Source organism: Contarinia nasturtii, unplaced genomic scaffold (assembly GCF_009176525.2).
Source record: "Contarinia nasturtii isolate CC-2019 unplaced genomic scaffold, AAFC_CNas_1.1 Cnas_scaffold_695, whole genome shotgun sequence".
Lineage (NCBI taxonomy): Eukaryota > Metazoa > Arthropoda > Insecta > Diptera > Cecidomyiidae > Contarinia > Contarinia nasturtii.
The window spans coordinates 6336130-6357973 of record NW_022198046.1 but is presented as its reverse complement, the minus strand read 5'-3'; the positions used below and the strand labels follow the sequence as shown (position 1 = coordinate 6357973).

General features: G+C 34.4%; 4 protein-coding genes across 4 annotated transcripts in view; 3 read left to right on the top strand and 1 right to left on the bottom strand.

Moving 5' to 3' along the window:
• LOC116340822 (zinc finger protein 782) overlaps positions 1-21844 on the bottom strand; it is a 31042-nt gene that overhangs the window by 6332 nt on the left and 2866 nt on the right. Inside the window, exons 2-5 of the mRNA XM_031767519.1 lie at positions 20314-20475; positions 14827-15119; positions 14122-14708; positions 13848-14029 (exon numbers count right to left, since the gene is read on the bottom strand). Of these exons, the coding sequence (XP_031623379.1) occupies positions 13848-14029; positions 14122-14708; positions 14827-15119; positions 20314-20475 (1224 nt within the window). The remainder of the gene's footprint in view (positions 1-13847; positions 14030-14121; positions 14709-14826; positions 15120-20313; positions 20476-21844) is intronic.
• Positions 5384-6473, top strand: LOC116340825. Its single transcript, XM_031767522.1, has 2 exons — positions 5384-5485; positions 5588-6473. Exons 1-2 carry the CDS (start codon positions 5435-5437, stop codon positions 6407-6409), a joined length of 873 nt encoding a protein of 290 aa, XP_031623382.1. The 5' UTR covers positions 5384-5434; the 3' UTR covers positions 6410-6473.
• LOC116340826 lies at positions 7112-8194 on the top strand. Its single transcript, XM_031767523.1, has 2 exons — positions 7112-7203; positions 7304-8194. The coding sequence occupies exons 1-2, from the start codon at positions 7153-7155 to the stop codon at positions 8120-8122; spliced, it is 870 nt and encodes a 289-aa protein (XP_031623383.1). The 5' UTR covers positions 7112-7152; the 3' UTR covers positions 8123-8194.
• Positions 8686-10092, top strand: LOC116340827. Its single transcript, XM_031767525.1, has 2 exons — positions 8686-8833; positions 9176-10092. Exons 1-2 carry the CDS (start codon positions 8783-8785, stop codon positions 9989-9991), a joined length of 867 nt encoding a protein of 288 aa, XP_031623385.1. The 5' UTR covers positions 8686-8782; the 3' UTR covers positions 9992-10092.

Below are 21844 nucleotides of genomic sequence, written 5' to 3'. Positions count from 1 at the left end.
TTTTGTATCCATTTCAAAAGGAACCAAGTACAAGATATGTTAGAAAGTGTGAATCTGTGATATGGAAAAGGTTTGTTGAACCTTTTACCAAAAGGCAATAATCCGGAATGCAATGGAAGCGATTCTTCATTTGTAGTTCTGTGTGAGTCAGTGCATACCTTTCAAATCAATAGAGCAATGGGTAGATGAGAAAGAGTCAATGCCACAACGTTTGGTTGCACCAACAAAACATTAACTAGATGAGGAGAAATTGGTTTTGGTTTACGCCAAAAGAATGGGCGCATATATATGTAATTGGAATGGAAAAGCAAAACAGACATAATCTATGAACTCATCGCTTGGTGCGCGAGCCACATAACCAACTCGTTCAGCTCAAAGCTTTTATTACATAGATTTTTATGAACGAACTACATAGAAACGGAAGTTATGCGGCGACCTCTCTGTCTCTATCTTTTGCGGAAATATTTCGTGAGCAAAGTGTGCTCAAATGTATGTGTTTGTTGTGAACGGGATGTGTGTATGTGTATGCATGATGTTTTGGTGCTTACTGCTTCGTGAAATGAGAGAGCAAGAGAATCTCTATGTATTTTATATGATGGCGCAGATGGAAAAGATTTTTAGAGATTTGTTATTTATGGTGAAATAAATTTGTTTTATTGGTCTGCTTGTGCAGTCACAGCAAATGGCAGGGCTGTTTATATGCTTTTGCTATACTTGTTCCTTGTTCGGTGTGTGCTTTTTTTCTGCACTTCATTCGTTCATCTGTGTCCCTGTTTCTGCTCCACAATGCCACTGTATATGCTTCATCTCGTTTTCGACTCTCGGTTGTTGTTGTTGCTTTTTTTTTGTTGGTTCACAGAATATAAATAAAACATTCTCAACGTTTGCTGAATCAACGGCAGTGCTTTTATTTTTATATTTGTTTATCGTTTTGGGTCTTTGGCCCGTGTGCTGCTACTATTTGTACTGGAGCACGAACCAAAAAATCAATACAAATCGTTTGGCAAAATGAGGCTAAAACCAAAGCACCCATGATCAACAACATCTAGAGCAATGGCAACCAGCAGCAGCGACAGCAGTCGCAACATCGAAATATGGCAGACATAAATAATCGCTCAGTTTTTGAATTGAGGAAGCGAAAAAGTATGGAAAAAATGCACATTAAATTTTTAAATGAATAAAAATAGAATCGAGTCAGGTCGACTCTCAAGGATATTTGAGAGGAGAAAAAAACAACAGCAGCAGCAGCAGTTATTTTCATAGCAACAAACAATTTTCGGAAATGATTTGGAAAAGTGTCTTGTGATTTTTAAATGTTGCAGTGCAATTGTGTAAAATGGATTTTAAATCGCAAATATTTGTGATTCATATGATTGAGAATGTTTGTGTTGGTTTGGCGGAATGAGAAAAAAAGTCAATTGTTGACGCAGTATGTATTAAATGATGTGCAGGTTTTCATAAGTGGGCACTTGAAGTAAAGTGAACTGAAAACATTGAAACCAGAGAGTGAACCAGCGTTGATGACGACGATATTTACAGCGACATCGTTTCCTATAATTTCGTCGATGGTAACAGCATTACATATTTTCAAGCAGCGACAACAGAAGCGAAAGGAAAACACTTGACTACTTATTTATGTAAACACTTTGCACTTAAAAACATGGAATCATTTTAAGCCATCTACCACAAAATGAGGGAATATATTGACAAGATTTTGATGCTATGATGATCAGAGCATTCTATCTGAACAGAGTCTTGTTATTTTTAATATTGAACGAAAAGTCGGTGCACATGCTTTTAGTGCATGGTTTCCATTAATATTTCGCTCTGTCTCTCTTTCTTTTTCGTTCAATTTTCCATTCGGTTATTGTTTTGGCATTGTTGTTCACTTTTTGCACTTGTTATCGCGCACTGTCTCAGCCATTTCGTTCCCTTCGAATCAACCGCACACCGCGAACGGGGAGATTTCAGCAACATAGAAAAGTCGGATTCACATTAAGTGCTTGTTCGAGGTTTATATTTGATTTTATAATTAACTGAAGTGCGCAAGAAATTTCTTGCTTGTGTTTGTGGTTTGACACAGTTTAAGGCGGCGCTTGAGCGAGATTCTTTTTTTATTTTTTGAAATTTGCGGTTTAATGGCGAACAATATTTGTATCGCATTTAATTATATTTTTACTTTATGTCGGCGATAGCAATTGTAGTTTGTTTAAAAGCGATTAATTGTTTTTGATCAAAAGCGCCGGATTTGTGTGTCGGCTTCAATTTTCGAAATAGAATCATTTCAATTCAATGTGCTAATGCAATCTCAATGCGACTTGAACAAGTCCAAGGTCTCAGGTGCAACTTCGTCTCCCTCTCTCATTCGCTGGAGCACACAATACATTTATTCGAATTGGTGTGCTAAATCTGCCAAAATGCACAAATTTCTACCTAACTCACTCTTTCTACTTTAACTATTAATCCAGAGTGAACTGCTCAGCTCTGTTCGAAAAAAATCGATAGAATAACTGCAATGATGTATATAAGCGAGCGCGAAAAAACGAAAAAACTGTATTATTTATGAAAAATAGAAAAAACGCAAAAATTTCGTATAAAAGTTGTGATGGTATCGATTCATGGGCGACACGAGGTGAACAGAATAAATCGCAAACTGAAACAAAAAAACAATCGTGCCTTCAAGAGAGAAACACAATAACAAAAAAAATGAAGTCAAAACGTCGCAGTATATTGTCACGTACACAATCTTAGCAAGCATTGAACGCGATTTTGCTTGAATTATTTCGATTCAGTGTTCCAAAAGTGAAAATGAACACTGTAACGACGGAAACGAAGTGAATCTGACGATGTATTCCCAAGATGAAGTTTCATTTCATGAACGAATTTCGCAAAATACTACCAGTTTCTTAGCTTGGCGAAAAATTGCGAATAAGAAAGAGGCAGAGAGAGAGAGAGAGAAAGAGGCAAGAAAGAGAATATAAAAAATCTTGGTAAATAAATCTTGAACGACGATGCGGAATAAGAGATTCACATAAAATGAAAGCATATCAACCTAGGAATAATGTCGGAGAAAGAGAGAGCTCATATAATAGTAGAAAAGTTTTTTTTTCTCGTGATAAGTGCAAGAAAGGAGCTAGAAAAACGCACACGACCAAAAACTGAAATGAGGTAAACTTATTTAATAATTCAATGCACGTTCCGCGGCGTCTAGTCCAATAAAACCCGAGATTCGGTTACATCTCTCTTTCTCTTTGGTTCCAGTAGTTGTGTGTGAGTGTGTTATTTTTTGTACTTGGACCAGCGCGACACAACAATGAACACTGCTAAGTTCCATCACCCAGAGCGCACCAGTGCAAACAAACACCTTCTCAAATGTTGTTGTTAGCGTAAATAAATTATTTAGCATTTTTCATGGTATTCACAGTTGATTTTAGGTGTGAGCGGTAAGAGAACAGCAACCGGCATAAAATTTAGCACCACCATATCACCATAGCAAAATCAGTTCGCCATTTCAATTGCTGTAAAAAATGGTAAAAACTTTTTCTATTCACATTTGTTTTTGTTTCGTCTTCATTCTCGCGAAACTTATTTTGCATAGTCATTTTGGATTCTTTTTTTTATATAACATCTACAGTTCACGTTGTCTCGAATGATTTGAGTGAAGAGAACGACATTTCGAGACAATGGGCGTGTGCTTATGGTTGATCGTAAAAATATTCAATAAGATTCTGAAATTTTGATTGCTTGAGTGCATTCGATAGATGAAACAATGGCATAAAATAGCACGTGGCTGAAAATCAAAAATTCATTTCGGCCAAACTATAAAACGTCGAAAGGATTTCGAGGGGATTCATTTTTTTTTTTTTGAATAAAAGAGGGATGAAAACAAGTTTTTGCATAAAATCGCATGCTCGACTATCATAATGCTCGAAATGACATCGGAAAACGAAATGAAGAAATGGATTTGGTTGAAGAGAATCTGAAAATGCCGTTGTTAATTTATGAATTTATTACATATTGCGGTCACATAAATGTCTTTATGGTTGCATTTTTATTCGATCGTTTGTTTCAACATTATCCATTCTGTCATAATAATAACCCACTACAATCTTCACTACAATAGCGGACTCCGTTAGCCCCGTTACGTGCCCATATAATGTGTTTTGTTGGTAGTAAATTTTTCCTTAAATTGTCATAGTAAAATTGGTTGCAGCGATTTGACCATTGCCATATGCGACATCATCAACAAACCATGCCGGAATGCTTTCCATAAAAGAAAACCAAAATTCTTTTACCCCCTCCGTCGTCTTGTTTAGTCGTAAAATAGACAACGAACACAAACGTCTCTCGCGTCGAAAGTTCGCGTGCAATATTTTATAGTAATTTCCTTGCAACGAAATCAAAATACCAGCTGACTTTAATATATCAATTGAAGGACGACGCTATATGAAAGAAAATAATAATGGCATTCTGTCCAAAATCAAATTAACTTCGCTTATGTTTTTAATGGAATCTGACACAAGAATGGCAATAATCGTAATTTTTCTAATTTCAACGTATAAATTAACGAAATTAGAATATTATGACGGTGTGTGATTGTCAACGACGGAGTACCAAAGAACGAAACAGCTACTACATCAATTTCTATCGTTGGATAAATAGGCACGGCTGCTAAAACGAAATTCAATCTCTACGACTAATAGACACGTGCTGCTGATGAACAAGAGAACAGTAACACTACAGTCGAACACTTCCAGAGATATTGAACAAGCTCAGCCCAAATGGAAAACAGGCTCTCACATCAAATCACTTTAAGTGATTTAATACGGAAAGTCTGCTAAATCAAAATAAACACTCCTTCGAACCATTCGACTTGGCTGGTGCAGTTGGGCCATTCACTCAATGACTGACTGACTAGCAGTCTGCCATGATCACGTGCTACTCTCGATAATTTAATTACGAATATAAGCGATGGTAATCGATATTTTCTCTGGAGTATAGAGACTCACCCAAAGTTAAAATAAAGACTCTTGCATCAAATACTGTGAATTTCAGCACCACTCTGAATTTCATAATTAACATATTTTCGTGTAATAGAGAGACTATGTCTCTAGTCTTGAAAAATTGGGGCTTGAATTTTGATTTATCAAAATCTTGCTCTTTTATTTTCACTGGGATTTGAGCTCACTTTAATCCTCACCCGTTCATATATTCAAACGAAAACATGAGTTAAACGCATGATAACAAAAAAATCCTTAAACAAATATAACAAATTGTATGTTATATTACGTTAATAGACATTCTTTCGTCGCTTAAAACACATTTTATTATCATTATAATTTGAAATAACGCATTTGGGCGATATAAATTTTGTATATAGGTCGATTATGAATCCATTTTGCTACAGTCGTAAATTGACGTCTCTGGAGAAAAAATGAAGCTGTTCCTAATTTTAACATTTTTATGTGCTTCAATATTCAACCAGGTACCTTATTTTTTTGTCTTAATAGTTGAAACGACAAAGAAGTTTTTTAATCAAAAACATATTTTTCAATAATTGATTTCTTTTTTCAAAAATGTTGTTTAGTTTGTGTTGATCAACTGTCAAGGGGGTAATAGTGGGTCCTACACATCACTTCTACAGCAATTGAACATTAAAGCCGGAAGAAGTAATTTGGCAAGGAAGCTTCAACCATTTTTCACTCTCGAAAGGGGAGGCGTCGCAAAGATTCTAGAAGGAACTGAACTGACTATTGATTCATGGGTAACATTCTTCACAAAAAACATAACTTTCTCCTATATTCATGCAGATGAAATGTGTAGGAAGAGAGTTAGTTCCGAAGTCAATGATAATCTTTGCGAAAGATTATGCAATGTGCTTAATGCTTATAAGGAAGATGTCATGAATATTGGCAAAGTCTATCATGATATCTTCTTAGTGTACTTATTCGAACCAACTGCCGATGAAATAAAAGGATTCAATTCAGCTCTCGTTGAATTCAAGAAAAAAAGATTTGAACGCGAGTCAGAGATTAATGGTGAATTAGAAAATATGCAAACTACATACCATCAATTGGTGAATGAAGTCAATGCCAAAATTGATCAATCAGTTACCCTGAATAATCAATACAATGCACAAGTAACATCATTCAAAAATGAATTGAAAACCCTTTTTTTGCAAACGAAGAAAATTGATGGAAGAAAGTTATATGAGTCTGCGCAATTGGATGCACTAAACACTGCTCTGACTGCACTACGAGAAAAACAACTAGAATTAGCAACATGTCTTCAAAATCTACTCTCAGCTATTCAAGCTTATAATGATCAACGCATCAAATGGGCTGGTTTTTTGATGAATACAAGTCTTCCACCAAGGCCTCAAAACAAACTTGGAGTTATGGGACATTAAAAAAACAGTCTAAAATTATGAATTGAATATCAAAATAAAAAAATATATGATTAAATCATCAAAATAATTTGTTTCATTTTAATAAGCATAATAAGCAAGAAGAAATAAGCAATGCAAAAAAAACCTTGAATCCACCTTGGAACCGAGGAAAACGAATGAAATCTAAATCAATGGAATTCTTTAAAGTCTACTAACGTGTGTTTTGACCATGGGGTCAGTCACGAAATTCTAGTACATCTAGTTTTTAATAAGATTTCACTAGAAAACTAGAAAATTCTAATGCGTGAAGTTGGCTCTCAGTAGTTTTTCATATAAACTATATGGCCTTTGGTGTGAAGTTGGCTTCGTTTGTGACGTCATTATTCGCACTAGATTTACTAGTTTTTCTAGTATTCACTAGCGTGATTCGCCCCATGGTTTTGACGATAAGAGTGGAAAATTTCAACTTAACATTCGCAATACTTATTTTGTATTTGTTTCGAGTTTGAAAAAAAAAAATTAAACATTTTACAGCCTCATTACAAAATTTTCCTTAAAACCAATTTTAATTAAAATTCTCTTACAATAAGTCAATAGAAATTCACTACTCTTAAGAACACGCTTTGTTTTCATTTTTTAATGGAAAATTACATCTTTTGTCTATGACGCCAATGAAATTTTGTATATAAATCGGTTCTGAATGTATTTTGCAACAGTTGCTTATCTATTTATCGGCATACAAATCAGTATCTCTGGAGAAAAAAATGAAGTTGTTTCTAATCTTTGCATTCGTGTGGAGTTCCATATTCAACCAGGTATAGCATCGTTTCACTAGCTTTATCAAAAATTTATTATTAGTTCAAAATGTTGATAATATTTCATCTATGTATTTTTTTAATCACAAATTTTGTCCAGTTCGGATCTGTTAACTGCCAAAGTGCAGTATACTCTGCACTCCTTGAAGAATTGAATATTAAACTTGGAAATGATAGTGATTTGGTGAGCAAGCTTCAACCATTATTCTCCCTTCCATCTAGAGGTCTTATAAAACTTCGAGAAAGACGTAAATTAAGTAGCAACAAATATGTTGAATCATATCTTAAAGAAGCGGCGACTATATCCTATATTCATGTAGAGGAAATGTGTAGGAAGAGAGTTTGTACCGAAGTCAATAATAATCTTTGCGATATATTATGCGATGTGCTCAATGCTTATAAGGAAGATGTCACAAATATTGGCAAGGTCTATCATGATATCTTCTTAGTGTACTCGGCCCAACCAAGTGTCCATGATATAAACAGATTCGAATCAGCACTCAATGAATTCAAGAGAAAACAATTTGAACGCGAGTCAGAGATTAATGGTGAATTAGGAAGTATGCAAACTAGATACCATCAATTGGTGAATGAAGTCAATGCCAAAATTGATCAATCAGTTACACTGGTAAAACAATATTTGGTACAAGCAACATCATTCAAAAGTGAATTGAAAACCCTTTTTTTGCAAACGAAGAAAATTGATGGTGAAAAATTATATGATTCTGCGCAATTGGATGCACTAAACACCGCACTAATTGCACTAAGAGGAAAACAACTAGAATTAGCAACATGTCTTCAAAAGCTACTATCAGATATTCAAGCTTATAACGATCAACGCATCGAATGGGCTGGTTTTTTGTTGGATACAACACTTCCACCAAGGCCTTCAAACAAACTTGGAGTTATGCAAATTTAATAATATAATCCATAAATTGATTTATTTTTATTGTGATCCCAATAAAAAAGACGATGAAATCATCAAAATACATTTACTTGAATTTTTATTCAAACATACTCGTGCAAGTTAATCTGTTAGTTCATCTATTAACAAAACCGCCATACCCTTTAATCGATCTTGAGATATCATTGAATGAATGAACAGTAATAACATCTTGAGAGAAAATCTCGAAATAAAAATTAGCATTCATCAGAAAATATTAAGTCTCTCTTTTGTAGAGTAAAACAACAAATGAGTAATACTTAAAACCCTACCTCTTGAACGACGGAAAACAACTGAAATTCTTCAAACATCAACGTCTTCGGCAGAATAATAAAAAACTTGTTTTGTATTTGTTTTAATTTTGACACATTATTCACAATTACTTCGGAAAAACATGTCACATCATCATCAATTTGCCTTAATTTTTTTTAAATTTTTTTAATAATTCAATGAGTTCAAATAAAATGTCTGAGTAATACGTCAAGCGACATTTCTTCGCCTTTTGAAAACTCATTTCATTGTTATTATTTTTTTTATATCGATTTACGTCTTTAATCTATTGCGCGAGATAGTCGATTCTGAATCTATTTTGCTACAAGTACTTATCTACTCAACTGCTATCTCTGAAGAAGAAAAATGAAGCTGTTCGTAATTTCGCTATTCGTGTGGTGTTCAATATTCAACCAGGTAAACGTCAGCTATATTTATCAGACAATATATTGAACTAACTGGTCAGTTGAGCTGAAAGTACATTAGCTAACTAAATGGACTAAAACAATAGAAGTTATTGTTATAATGAACAATCACTTCTATTAAAACAAGAAAAGTGATTCATCATTAAAACAATAACGTCTATTGTTTCAGCCCATTTAGCTGGCTAACGTACTGTCAGCTCAACTGACCAGTTAATTCAATATATTGTCTGATATTTATATAGTTGAATTTTCTCTATCGAAACATTATTTTCTAACATTTTTAAGATTTTAATAAAAATATTCAATTTTTTTGAAAATCATAAATCATGTTCAGTTTGATTTTGTCTGCTGCCAATGTTATCCTGCAGTCTACTGCGAACTACTTGAGCAATTGGACAATAAACTAAGTGAAGAGAGTGATTTGGTAAGCAAGCTTGAACCATTATTCTCTCTTCCACGTGAAGGTCATGAAAATCTTCGAGGAGGAGTTATATTATCAACCTGGGTTGAGTCATTTAAAAAAGCGGTGACTATCTCCTATATTCATGCAGAGGATATGTGTAAGAAAAGAGTTAGTACCGTAGCCAATAATAATCTATGCGATAGACTATGTGCTGTGCTCACCGCATACAAGGAAGATATTGTAAAAATTGGCAGATACTATTATGACATACAACTGGTATATTCGGTCGAACCAAGATACTATGATATAGAAGGATTCGAATCGGCACTTAATGAATTTAAGAGAAAAAAATTTGAACGCGAGTCAGAGATTAATAATCAATTAGAAAGTATGAAAACTACATATCATCAATTGGTAAATGAAGTCAATGCCAAAATAGATCAATCAGTTATTGTGCAAAGACAATATTTGTTACAAGTTAAATTATTCAAAAAGGAATTGGAAACCTTATTTTTGCAAACGAAGAAAATTGATGGTGAAAAATTATATGATACAGCGCAATTGGATGCACTAAACACCGCACTAATTGCACTAAGAGGAAAACAACTAGAATTAGCAACATGTCTTCAAAAGCTACTATCAGATATTCAAGCTTATAATGATCAACGCATCAACTGGGCTGGTATTTTGTTAGATACAACACTTCCACCAAGGCCTTCAAACAAACTTGGAGTTATGGATATTTAATAATGAAATAATTATGAATTGTTAAAATATTTTGGGCCATTTTATGATTACAATAAAGAAAACGATGAAATTATCAAAAAAAATTATATATTTTAAACTCATCGATAAGTTTTATATTCCAATTTTTGCGTGAATTTTGTCCCCAGAATGACAGAAAACAAATGAAATTCTTTACCATCATTGGAATTTTTCCAAAATTTAATAACGTTTGTTTCAACGTTAATTTAATAATTCTTTGTCTCTTGAACTTCTATGCATAAAAAAATGTGGAAGAAATAATTCGATGCGGTGGAAAAATTTCGAGTGGTAGAAAATTTATTTTGCGTTTACTTCAATATATCAAACTAAAAGTAAATGTCCGTCTCCCTCACTTTTTTCGTTCATTTTTTCCAAATTAAAAAATACGAAAATTGAATCAAATCACCCTCATTTCTCGATAAAACGGCGCACCGTCAATGATTATTGTCTTTATTAACTCTTATGCATATGTGATTTTTGATTCGATTTATGTAGTGTGTAGTATTTTTTTTTATTTTATTAGAAATTCAATACGCCTGGAAAGAGAGCACAAAGTGTATTTACGAATTTAAAAAGTGCATCGTACCACAGAGACAAAAAACGATGTGAACTACAATTGGAGTATAGTTTGCTGAGTGATGTCGATGCTCGAGAAATATAATAATTTCATTTTCTCACACGCGCATTTATGTGCTGGTGCAAAACGGCAACATTAAAAAAAGCTAATGTGTCAAGACCCTACCCAAATTTTATATTATATATTTTTTTTCACTCCTGTTATTTGATTGAAAACATTGTGCGCGTACGTCGGCAACGAAACGAAGTGGCATCAACGTTGCTGGTACACATTCGAAAAAAAAGACGGAGTGCGCGCGTACATCACAGAAAGATGTCCCAAGAGATAAAAACGCCTAGTATTGTTAATTTACACAATGAACTCTGTTGATGTGCACACGATTCCCATCCTATAGATATTTTGTCTAGTAACTCTGACAAAGACCAATATTTAACTGTTGATTCTTGTGTCTCGTGAAAAAAAAAAAATACACACGAAGGCATTGCAGACTTGATATTCAGCAGTAATCATAATCACATACACCAAATGGTGGTAATCAATAATATGTGTCGTTGCTATGCATTGCTGTGCCCACGTTTCCATTTAAATGGTGTATAGTTCAAAGGACTCTCGTTTGCTATAAATCGTGAATATTAGTTTGGCAAGCACTCAAACACGCATTGCGCGAGCACACACACACAAATCTCTTAATTTAGTGCTCATGCTTTAAAGTCGTTGCATGTCCAAAAAAAATATTCCCATAATAATAATTTTTATGGTGAATTCCCATTATAAATATTTGTCTGTGTTTGTGTGTGTGAGTCGGTGAATAATTGACATCGAAAATGCTGAGAATAATTCACCGTCCAGAGATCAAGTATCTAGAGATTGAAATACATTAAAGCAATGGAAAAATAGAGAGCAAGGTGCGAATCTAGTCACATTTCCGAGAGTTCAATTTTGAATGCATAAACATTTTGCCTTCTTCTTGGCCAGCCACATTTTTTGTTCGTGAAATAAAAAAGGGTACGCGATTGTTATTGTTGTGCACGCGTTGCGCATGTTGTTTTAAATATCAAGTGATATTGATTCTGGCATTTAACTCGAGGACATTCGCATACAATTATCCGAATGGAATTGTAACCATTTATGACTCAAGTGTGTAGGAAAACATGTGTCGGATTTAGACCGATGATAATGATCTCAAACCCTATACAAAACGAAGCGAACAAGTCTCGTTTTAAATAAAAAATAACAAGCCCAAATGCCAAATCGAAACAAGTGCCATACGATTTACAATGGATTAGTAATGTTATTTATGAAAACCGGATTTTGCCGATTTAATTCGGCTCAGTACAAAATGATTCGCTAAATTTGTGTGGTTTCCATTTTAAAATGGATTCAAACCTTAGACTCTAAAGTGAAGTCCATTTTTAAAAAAGGTTCAAATTCACGAGAAAAAAAATCGAATTCACGAAAAGAAAGGTAAAAATAGACATGTGTATTCAATAGAAAAAGAAAATATCCATATGAAAACATGGTTGTTTTGTTTGAAAACATTTTTACTTTGATTATTTACTAAAGAGATTGAGTTTCGAGGTTCAAATCATACATTATAGTTCAAAGGATTGCAAATTGATGCGTATAGAATACATGAGAATTGATAGGGTTGTTAAGCCTTCGATGACATTTGCACGATTGCGATTAGGAATTAATTACAAAATCGTTTGATATTCCCCAGCGATAGAATGTTAGCATCTCTTGAAATGTGAATTGATTGATTACTATCCCCATCAGAGTTGTATTTCGAAGAAATCGACAATCATAAAGCATCGAATTTCATGTGTATCGAAATATTCACAGCCAATGACGACTGTGAATCAATTTCGAAACTAGTGTCCAAGTCTAAGATTTACCCGAATAGGAGCAGAAATTGAGTGAAACGATTGTGACACAATTATCTGTGAATTTGGTGTATGAGTGTATGTGTGTGTGTATGTTGAAACAAAAGTGCAATCATCACCTGCTGTGAGACAAAGCAGTTTGATTCTATTTGCAAACTACTCCAATACACTCGCTCGCATTCGTTTGCAATTGATAAATTTACCGAAACAGAGCAAACATAGAAATAATCCATTGAGAGTACTTTACGTAATTGCCTTTTGCCACATCTTCTTGCACATTTTCTCTTTTTTATTTTCATTTCCTATGATTGTTTCGATTCATTTTCCACAACAATTGCGTCGTCGCACAGGCTCTTGTCCTCTACGAACAGCTGTGTATGGAGTATTTTGCCAACATTTAATGTCAAATGATGCTCAAACCGGGGAACATTCACATTAACATTATGGGCAAATTAAACAATTTCAAAGCAAGTACACAATAAACACATTCCACTCTCTGTCTGTGCTCCATGGCCAAAAATCAATTTTGCACAAATCCATTGTGCAGAGTAATCAATGCTGAAGACTCGTTTGATAGTGATTTTTTTTTTGCGAAAAGTTGCAAACTCCAAACGAAGTTGTCTAATTCAGTTATTCGTATATTCCCGATCGATTTTGCTGCGCATTCGATCGCCATTAGCGTACGTTTTATTATCGAAAACAAATCGAGATAATAGAGTGATTTCAGCGTATAACTCAACCTAATTGAATTACAAGTTTCCGGGCAATTTTTTTTTCGTTTCGCTCTTTATTTGATATGGTATTGTCTTTGTCTGTTGTAAATGCATCCATCTGCCCGGGTGTAAATCAGTAAAAACCGATTTATGACTAGATATGGATAAAATTGAGCTACTGCTGATGGTAACGTAATACTGTCGACAATCGGAAATAGAATTGATTATGTTGGTTTTTCCATTATTTGTGAAGGTTTGGTAAAACGCATCGGCGACTGGTGTGTATTTGATGTGAAATGAACCGTACCCCCAGATCATATTTCTGGAATAATTCTATTATCATTGTGTGGGTTGTCTTGCGCGAGCACCCGCAAATCATATACATTTTTCTGCCATAAAAATCAATAAAGTGTGGTTTTAGGGAAGTGATAATTTCAACGACAATGACAATGTCTCAATAAAGACACAATTTTTAAAATTCAATTAAATTTGATCGAGCCGAATGGAAAAACAGAGAAAAGATTTTTAGCTAATTACATTATTTTTTTTTTGTTCCCTTCACTTAGAACTATAATTTATTACTTCACTCTTGCGCCCAGACTTCGGTATACAAACTAAATTTTGCCATTTCAAACAAAATCAAATACGTGGATAGAAATGCTTACCGGTATGAATGTAGGTGTGTTTTTTCATGTCACTTTTTTGGTGAAAACGTTTGCCACAGTAACTGCACGGATATGGTCGAGTATCGCTGTGAATTAATAAATGTGTAGATAATGTACTTGACCGTTTAAAGGCTTTTCCGCATTGTTTGCATTCAAACACCTTTTCCACATTGTGAACGGCCCTGGTACAAAATAAACGTTCAAATTATTATTTTGTTTGTTTCTTTTATTAACTTATTTTTTTTTTATTGAAAATTCATGGTTCGGAACGTACCTGTGTTGACTCAAGCTAACTTCGTGGCCAAATGTTTTATTGCATAATTCGCACGCAAATGGACGTTTTCCGTTGTGCGAACGGCGTGAATGTACTTCTAAACCGTGTGGTGTTGAGAACATCTTTTCACATTTAACACACGAATAAACGTCACCAAGCGATGGTATTCCGGGCCGCATAAATAAGTGATGATGATGATGATGCATGTGATGCTGTTGGGCAAAGCTTAAATGTGCAGCGGCCGCATTTGGTCCTTGCAATCCAGCTGCTGAAGATGTTGATGTTTGTGAGACAAGATTACGAAATCGAAGCAAATCATCGTGTCCAATGGGTCCGTAAGCGCCAGCCGGTGCATTTGGCTGTTGACCTTGATGGAAAGCAACCGCTGCCAACCATGGAAATGTATGGAATAGCGGTCGATGATGCAACATATTTTGGTCATAAATTGGCGGGTAGTTTGACGAAGTGGTTGTACGGAATGCATCAAATGCCATATTTGTACTCGGTGGCGATTTAACTGGAGCACGAGGCCCATCTTCTCTTAGCAGCGCTGACATCGAAAATGTTTCCGATTTCTTGACCACATTCTGTTAACATACAAATGATTTAACGTTTTCAAAAGAAGTTTTTTTTATTTTTCACTTAATGAAAAGTCTTATTTTTACAAGAAAAAAAAATAGTTTTGATGAAAAAAGTTTTATTCACCTGAAAAATATTGGTTGTAGTTGGTGATTCGTTCATTCGCAATGGTGGCGGCGGTGAGTCCACTTCCAATTCGGGTGAAACTGAACATGAACGAGTTGGTGATCGAGACCGTGACGAACTGCGTGACTTTGTACATGAATCTTTGCAGCTGGATTCAACTTCTGAATGCGGTGTAACTTTACCATTTGTTTCTTGTGTGCGATGATGATTTCTTTGTTCGTAGGTGTTGTTGTTGTCTTCATCATCTGAATCTGGCCCTTTCACCAAACGACTTATACTGAAATTAAGTTGTTCTGTCGACACAAGCACAGAAATTAAAACAAATGTACATGATTAATGATACGTTCTTGAGAGATGATAATGCGAAAATGCTTAATAAAATATTGATTTAGGCGCTAATTATTCTCGCCCATAAATATTAAATACGAATTAAATTAAATGTTATCCCTTATTGGACTGAGGAGACATTTTTTTGTGTATGTAGATGCAACGAATCGATACGGTTAATTTATTACGCCTTTTGTTAAACGAGTATCGAATTCAATGTGTATGCATTCATAACCCTTCGTCGATTAAATCGCTTCAACTTTCCGCTTCATCAAACTGGATACAGATGGACGGGAACGACGACAGCAGCAACAGCATTGGGCAAAAATATGAAGAAAGAGAAGGAGGATGACAAACGAATTGACTGATTGTCATCATTGTGTGTTGTTCTGTAGCCAAAATCAGGATGCGTATCAAATTGTTGAATAATATGGTTCGATGTAATTATCTTGCCATACACAGTTTTGCAACTGCTCTGAATACATAATAAATTTTTAATAGAGATTTGTTATTTTGTGCGCTATTTTTTTCCCTGTGCATACAATTTTATATGGCACTATTGCGCACACAGTCACCAATGACTCTTCTAAATTCGGATTTATTATCAAGAATAGAATTTAGCCTTGACAATATGTTTTTCTTTGTGCCGTAATCAATTAATCATATTTCGATCCAACGGATTAAATAAGCATTTGTCCATGCGATCCAAATTGAAGCAAATTTTTTGTTGGGAGGATTTGCGTTGTCGAGACATACTCGAATCACGTTATGATATCAGTTCCAAACAAAATCGTCGCTTATATATTGATTTTTCATGTAATTGCACATGGAAAATCAAAATATTTTGCCATAAAATCGTAAATAGAAAAGAGAAAAAATAACGCTCTTGTTTGCCAAGCACTAAAATGCAATCAAAGTGAGTTTTGTGTATTTTGCGATTATGATAATTTCAACTGTCTGTATTGTTAATAATCGGTGAACCTGGAATTACTATCGGCTTTCCGTGGTCATAAAATCGCTTCAAAATATCACTAAATATGTGTATTTTTCTGTATAACACGGACCACAAATACATGCAGTTCTTCTCTGTCTCCTTTACCTGGTTGTGATTTGATGTCTGTCGATTTTACAGTGACGTTTTTTATTGGACTTTATCGCATAAATCAACTTCTAGTTTATAGTTAATGACACAGATCGCTTAAACAAAGAAACGACTAAAATAGATGTGCAAACAAAGGTGAACATGCAAAACGAACGCCATTTTGGCCACATGCCACCATGTAAATCGACTAGCACACAAAACCCTTCACCGTAATGGTTTTTTTTCCTCTTTCTCTCGCCGCTGTGTCTTGTTTGTACACACTAAAAAGCCTGTTTAAATATTTGCCCATATCTGCTTTATTACACAGAAACGATACGACCGATTTACGTTCGTGTAAAAGAAACGGCTTTGTGTGTTTCGAAAAAAAGTATTTTTTCATGTAAAAAATGTCATGTTCAGTATTCAGTTTTGCAAACAAATTTCTGTTAAAAAATGCAAAAAAAAATCCGATAGTCTGGTATCAAACATGTAAACTGTGATTAAAAATTATATATTGCATTGGCTCAAAAACGAAGAGTGAAAAAAGAAAGCGAAGTGAAATTGTAAAAATGAAATTGTCAATGTGTAAATTCTTTGGTGAACCTGCGACTGAAATATATTCAAACAGCGTAAATAATCAAAACAAACATCCCTAAGGATTATAATAATAATCATGATTGTAACTGCTGCTGATGTTGCTCTCATTTTGGGTTCGATTGTGTCGTTATTATTATTGCCGTGTTTCATCGATGTGAGTGCCGACCCCTTGAATACTAATAATAATAACAACAATCCAAACGGAATGAATATTCCATTCACCGAAATCACTCAATAGAAAACCAACATCATCCGAACCACAGCCAGTTTGCAATATGTACACAATGCATGCAAGAGGGGTTCCGATATACAGCTATTCACACTATCAACAATCACCGTTGAAAATTGAAGAATGTTTGAAAAACATATCCGAGCATCATTTTGAATGGGCGCGCTAAATGTTTTCCGCATTTACGATCTAAATGTATAGTATCACATACACACAGACTGTATCATCGGTATATTCGAACGGGTCTCTATGTTTGTTTCCTGGATGAAACGGCAAATCGGCGCTGCTTCACACACAGACACACACACACATCAAATATCATGGTGGGTAAGTTTCAATTGTACAGCAGATTTATAACATATTGGTTGCCTTTTTGTTGAACAAAACGCTCTCAATTACCGCCGATTTCCATGCGCTCAAAAACGAAGGGAAAAAATCTTTGTGACATACAATTGAATTGAATTGCAAGCATCCGAGTTCAGTGTTAATGTACTATACTTTTTCCGGCAATGAAATTTATTTGCCCAGTATTTGAAATGGGGTTGATGACGCTGAGAGAGAAAAAAAAATGATTGCTCTCTTTTTCAATTTTCATTTATTATTATTATTTTATGGGCAACTTGTTTTTCTACTGCACCTGTTTTGCGCTTGGTGATTGTTGTTCTTTGTTATGGATTCACCATTTGTCATTTTGAATGCGACAGATGAAGAAGATTAATCGCAATGTACGTAAAAAAACACAACAATATCGAACCAGATTTTGCAAATGGTCGAATGTGTTGAAAGCAAAAGTGCTCGTATCGTAGCCAGTGTCGTCACCATCGACGAGACGATCACGAAGAAAATGTATGTCTTGCCCGACCACGAACAATCTGTTGACGTTGAATCGCATTAAAACCTCACAAGATGTATACATCTTAACGACAAGCCGATTAAATGATTTTCTGTCTCCGAAATGATTGGCCAGAAGAGCGAATTACTTGCGAATTGCACATCAATTGCCATAAGCGACAAATCGATTTGTATTTTGATTGATAAGTTTCATTGCTGTGCTTGTGGTTCAATGTGCGTATGTGGTTTGCTTGCAAAAAAAAAAAATATTTATTTCCTCTGCGATTTTGCCACACAAGACGCGCACTCCAAACCGGATGATTCCAATCAAAAATTGATCTGATTACATTCGATTCCGATCAACGAAACGGACGAAGAGTTCAATTCCACGTTTCCGTTCGGTGCCATTGAATCATCGTTCCCGGTATTTATTGAGCGCGATATGGCTAACATTGTACAATCGGTTTTTATTGGTCATGTAATAAAAGCGGCATTTTCAATAAAGACCCATAAAATATTTATGGAAAGTCAATTTATAGATTGAAACTTTGTGAATGTCACAAATTCTTCACTTGTATCACTCTAGTGTTTTCGCAAATAAAGTATAATTTCGATTGAATCAATTTCAAGATATGAACTTGTTTGAATGGTTGTTTGTGCCATATTTTCTGCATTGTGTACCGTTACAAGTGAATGGAAATGACGATTTCATAAAAATCACATTCCATTTTCAAAGAATTGCTTGATTCTCGGTCGCAAATTGTGATGAAATTCCTCTCATTAATCAATGTGCATGTGTAATTGGTTTGATTGGTCATTTGCTTTTTGATTACAAATTATGATGAACATTTTTTTTTTCATTGAGATTAATTATTATTTTTAACTTCAATCATCAATAAAACTGATGAAACCAAGATAATTTTATCAAATTATTATGAAATTTGATAAAAACATAACGCTTTTTATTCGTTGCCGAAATAAACCAAATAAAAAAACTTTAAATCGCGGTAATATCGATTAATCAATAAGAAATGTGTTAAAAGTTGCCGGTTTATGTGTGAAATGCGTTTGATCTGCAGCAATAAAAATTCATTCTTATCGAGCATTTATTTTCGATGAAGACAAAAATCAAATAAAACGACTGAATGTTGTGCAAAGGACAAAAATGTTGAGCAGAAAGAAAACAAACGCGATTCGGCATTATATACATGGAATCAGAATCTTATCATAGACGCAAAACAGCGTTTAAGCTAACACACACACAGTTCTATTGGATGATTTATGACCATGTTGGTGGTGTGCGCACCGCAAAGAATGATCGGCGAACGCAGGCGCGTTCAAATATCATATTTTCGAAATGTGTTAGATTTTTATGATCGATACCATATTGTTTGCATAAGGTTCACAACATAGGATATAATATTTCGTCAATTTGTATTAATTTTTTGGGAAATTCTGTGGGCACATATTGCGTGTGAAAAAAACCGTTTTATATATTGCCGACCAGAAATCGACCATGTCAAGAGCGAAACGGGATCTAAACAATCGATCGCACGTCATGCATATAATTGGTTGTGATCACCTTTGATTGTGCGGGTTCATAGATTCAATCAAAATTATACATATGTTTTTTCGTTATCGATTACGCAATGAGCAGCGATCGCGCAAATTGATTTAAACAAAAAAATAATAAACACTTGAATCTTTTTGTCGAGCAGAGCAAGAGAGACAATCTCAAAGAGCATAACGGGAAACACAAACAAATCAGTTGAGTTACAAAACGATTTTGTCTATTGGTATTGACTATGATTTACACTAAATGAAACGATATCGTAAGAGATTTATTGCGTTTTGAGTACTTTAGATACGGTCAACCGGCACCGATTAAATTGAATGAATGAAATGCTTATTATTAGATGAACAATCGATAGTGTGTACATGTGAACACAAAAGTCAAAGATTAAATCACGAAATTTCTATGAAATATGTCATTTGGCTGAACATGAAGTGTTTTAATATGAATTACTTTTCTGTGTTGTTTAGAATAGACAATTCAATGGTTTTAATCACAATTTCATGTTTGTTTGAATTTTAATCAGCGTGCGTTATCACAAATTCAATCCGATTTGATTTCAATAAAATCGTGCGTTTCTTTTCAAGAGTTTCCATTACTCTCCTACTGTCTGTCGATCGCACGCGCAGATTTATAATAATATATTGTTGTTGATATGCTTTTTTTTTTCTTCCATCTATCAAATTAATAGTATTAATGCATACCATAAAATAAACCATATCTGAATCGTAAATTACGTGATAATAGGTAAAATGCTTATCATTGTCAATTGTTGTGGCGAAGAAGAAAAAAACGATGATGATATAAGTGTTTGATATAGTAACATTGAAAATAGTTGTTTTGATTTACCTTTAAGTCGTTTCGAGTCGACTGGTGATCGTCGATTTGGCGATTTCGACAAATCGTTGCCATTCATGATTGATGTTAACTGAACTGGTCCGGCATACAATCGACGATAGTTATTTATAAATTCACTGTTTAACGGGAATGGAAAAAGACCGTTGCGTGCTCCTATAATGAAATGAACAGAAATATCATTAAAATCAAATTGCAAGATTAAAATAAAAAATCTGTGAGAAATCATTGTGTGCCTTCAATTGATTTGAACGGATATACGCTTTTCAAGCGAATGTTACAATTTAAGATTGCGTGTTTCGTTGCCAATTCACTTTAAATTATGTTATTTCTTATTTCGCTCGATTTTAATTTGTTTTAATTAAAAAAACAACGACCGTTAATGTATGTATCTGAATCATCTTATTAAAATAATGCGCATAGCCATTCAGCCGCTGACTACAATAATGGAATTAATGTAAAAGACACTGGAAATAAAAAAAGAAGAAAAAATCCATTTGTGTTGACCCATGTCGAACGGGCCCGATAAAAGGGAACTCAGATCCTTCAAATCGAAATTTATAACAATGAAACAGCGCGCAACGACAATGACAGCAATCATAGAAAGCAACAAAAAAAATTGTATACAAATCAACAATGGTGCTCTGCTGCATACAAACTGCGCAACCACCAAAGTCAACACCAATAATTCTAATTACAAAACATTCTTGATTTAATTGCTTTAAATGAAGCGAAACGAGTGATTTCGAAAATGAAAACTGTAAAATCATCTTTCATATATATATATAACCATTGGAATTAAAACTCTATGAAACAATAGGGAGGTAGAGCGAGAAGGAAAACGATAATTATACAAACGTGAATGTGAAAGCGAATGTAGTATGTTTGTGTGGAAAAAAGAAGCAATTTTTCCGTTTTGTCTCTTTTGTTTCTTCTGGTTCTTAATTCGTCAGTAGAATTGCCGAGGCCGCGAGAGTTTATAGAAAAAAATTATGTTCCGAGTGTGAAGAGTGGAAAAAAGGCGACCATACGTTAAAATGCTGGCATCATTATTATCTCTTGCCATTAATTTTCATTTCATTGGCCATACAAAAGTAATAAAATCTTTGGAAAAAAAGGAGCTCCATTCCTTGGCTTGTGGCTATGTTATTCACAAGTATATGTGTGTGCGCCATTCTCGGACAATTTTAATTTATTGTAATTTATTTATCTGATTGTGAGCGCTACAATCATTTCGAGTTGAAATCAACGCGAGGGTAATAATACCCATTGTTTTTTCTTTTTTTTTATATCTCGGTCCATGAAGTGGCCGAATATAAAATAAAAATACAATGAATGCGTAACGATTCTAACCCTTAAGTGTTTATTACTACCAAATGAGCAACTTATTCTGTCATACATATTTAGCGATGCGTCAATTAAAACCAATAGTGTTCTCTTTAGTTTTGCTGATAAGGTCATTACTGCGTAACAAATATACGATTCTTTCTGTTTGCCAACTAAGCGGCAGGAGCGGTAATTTCCA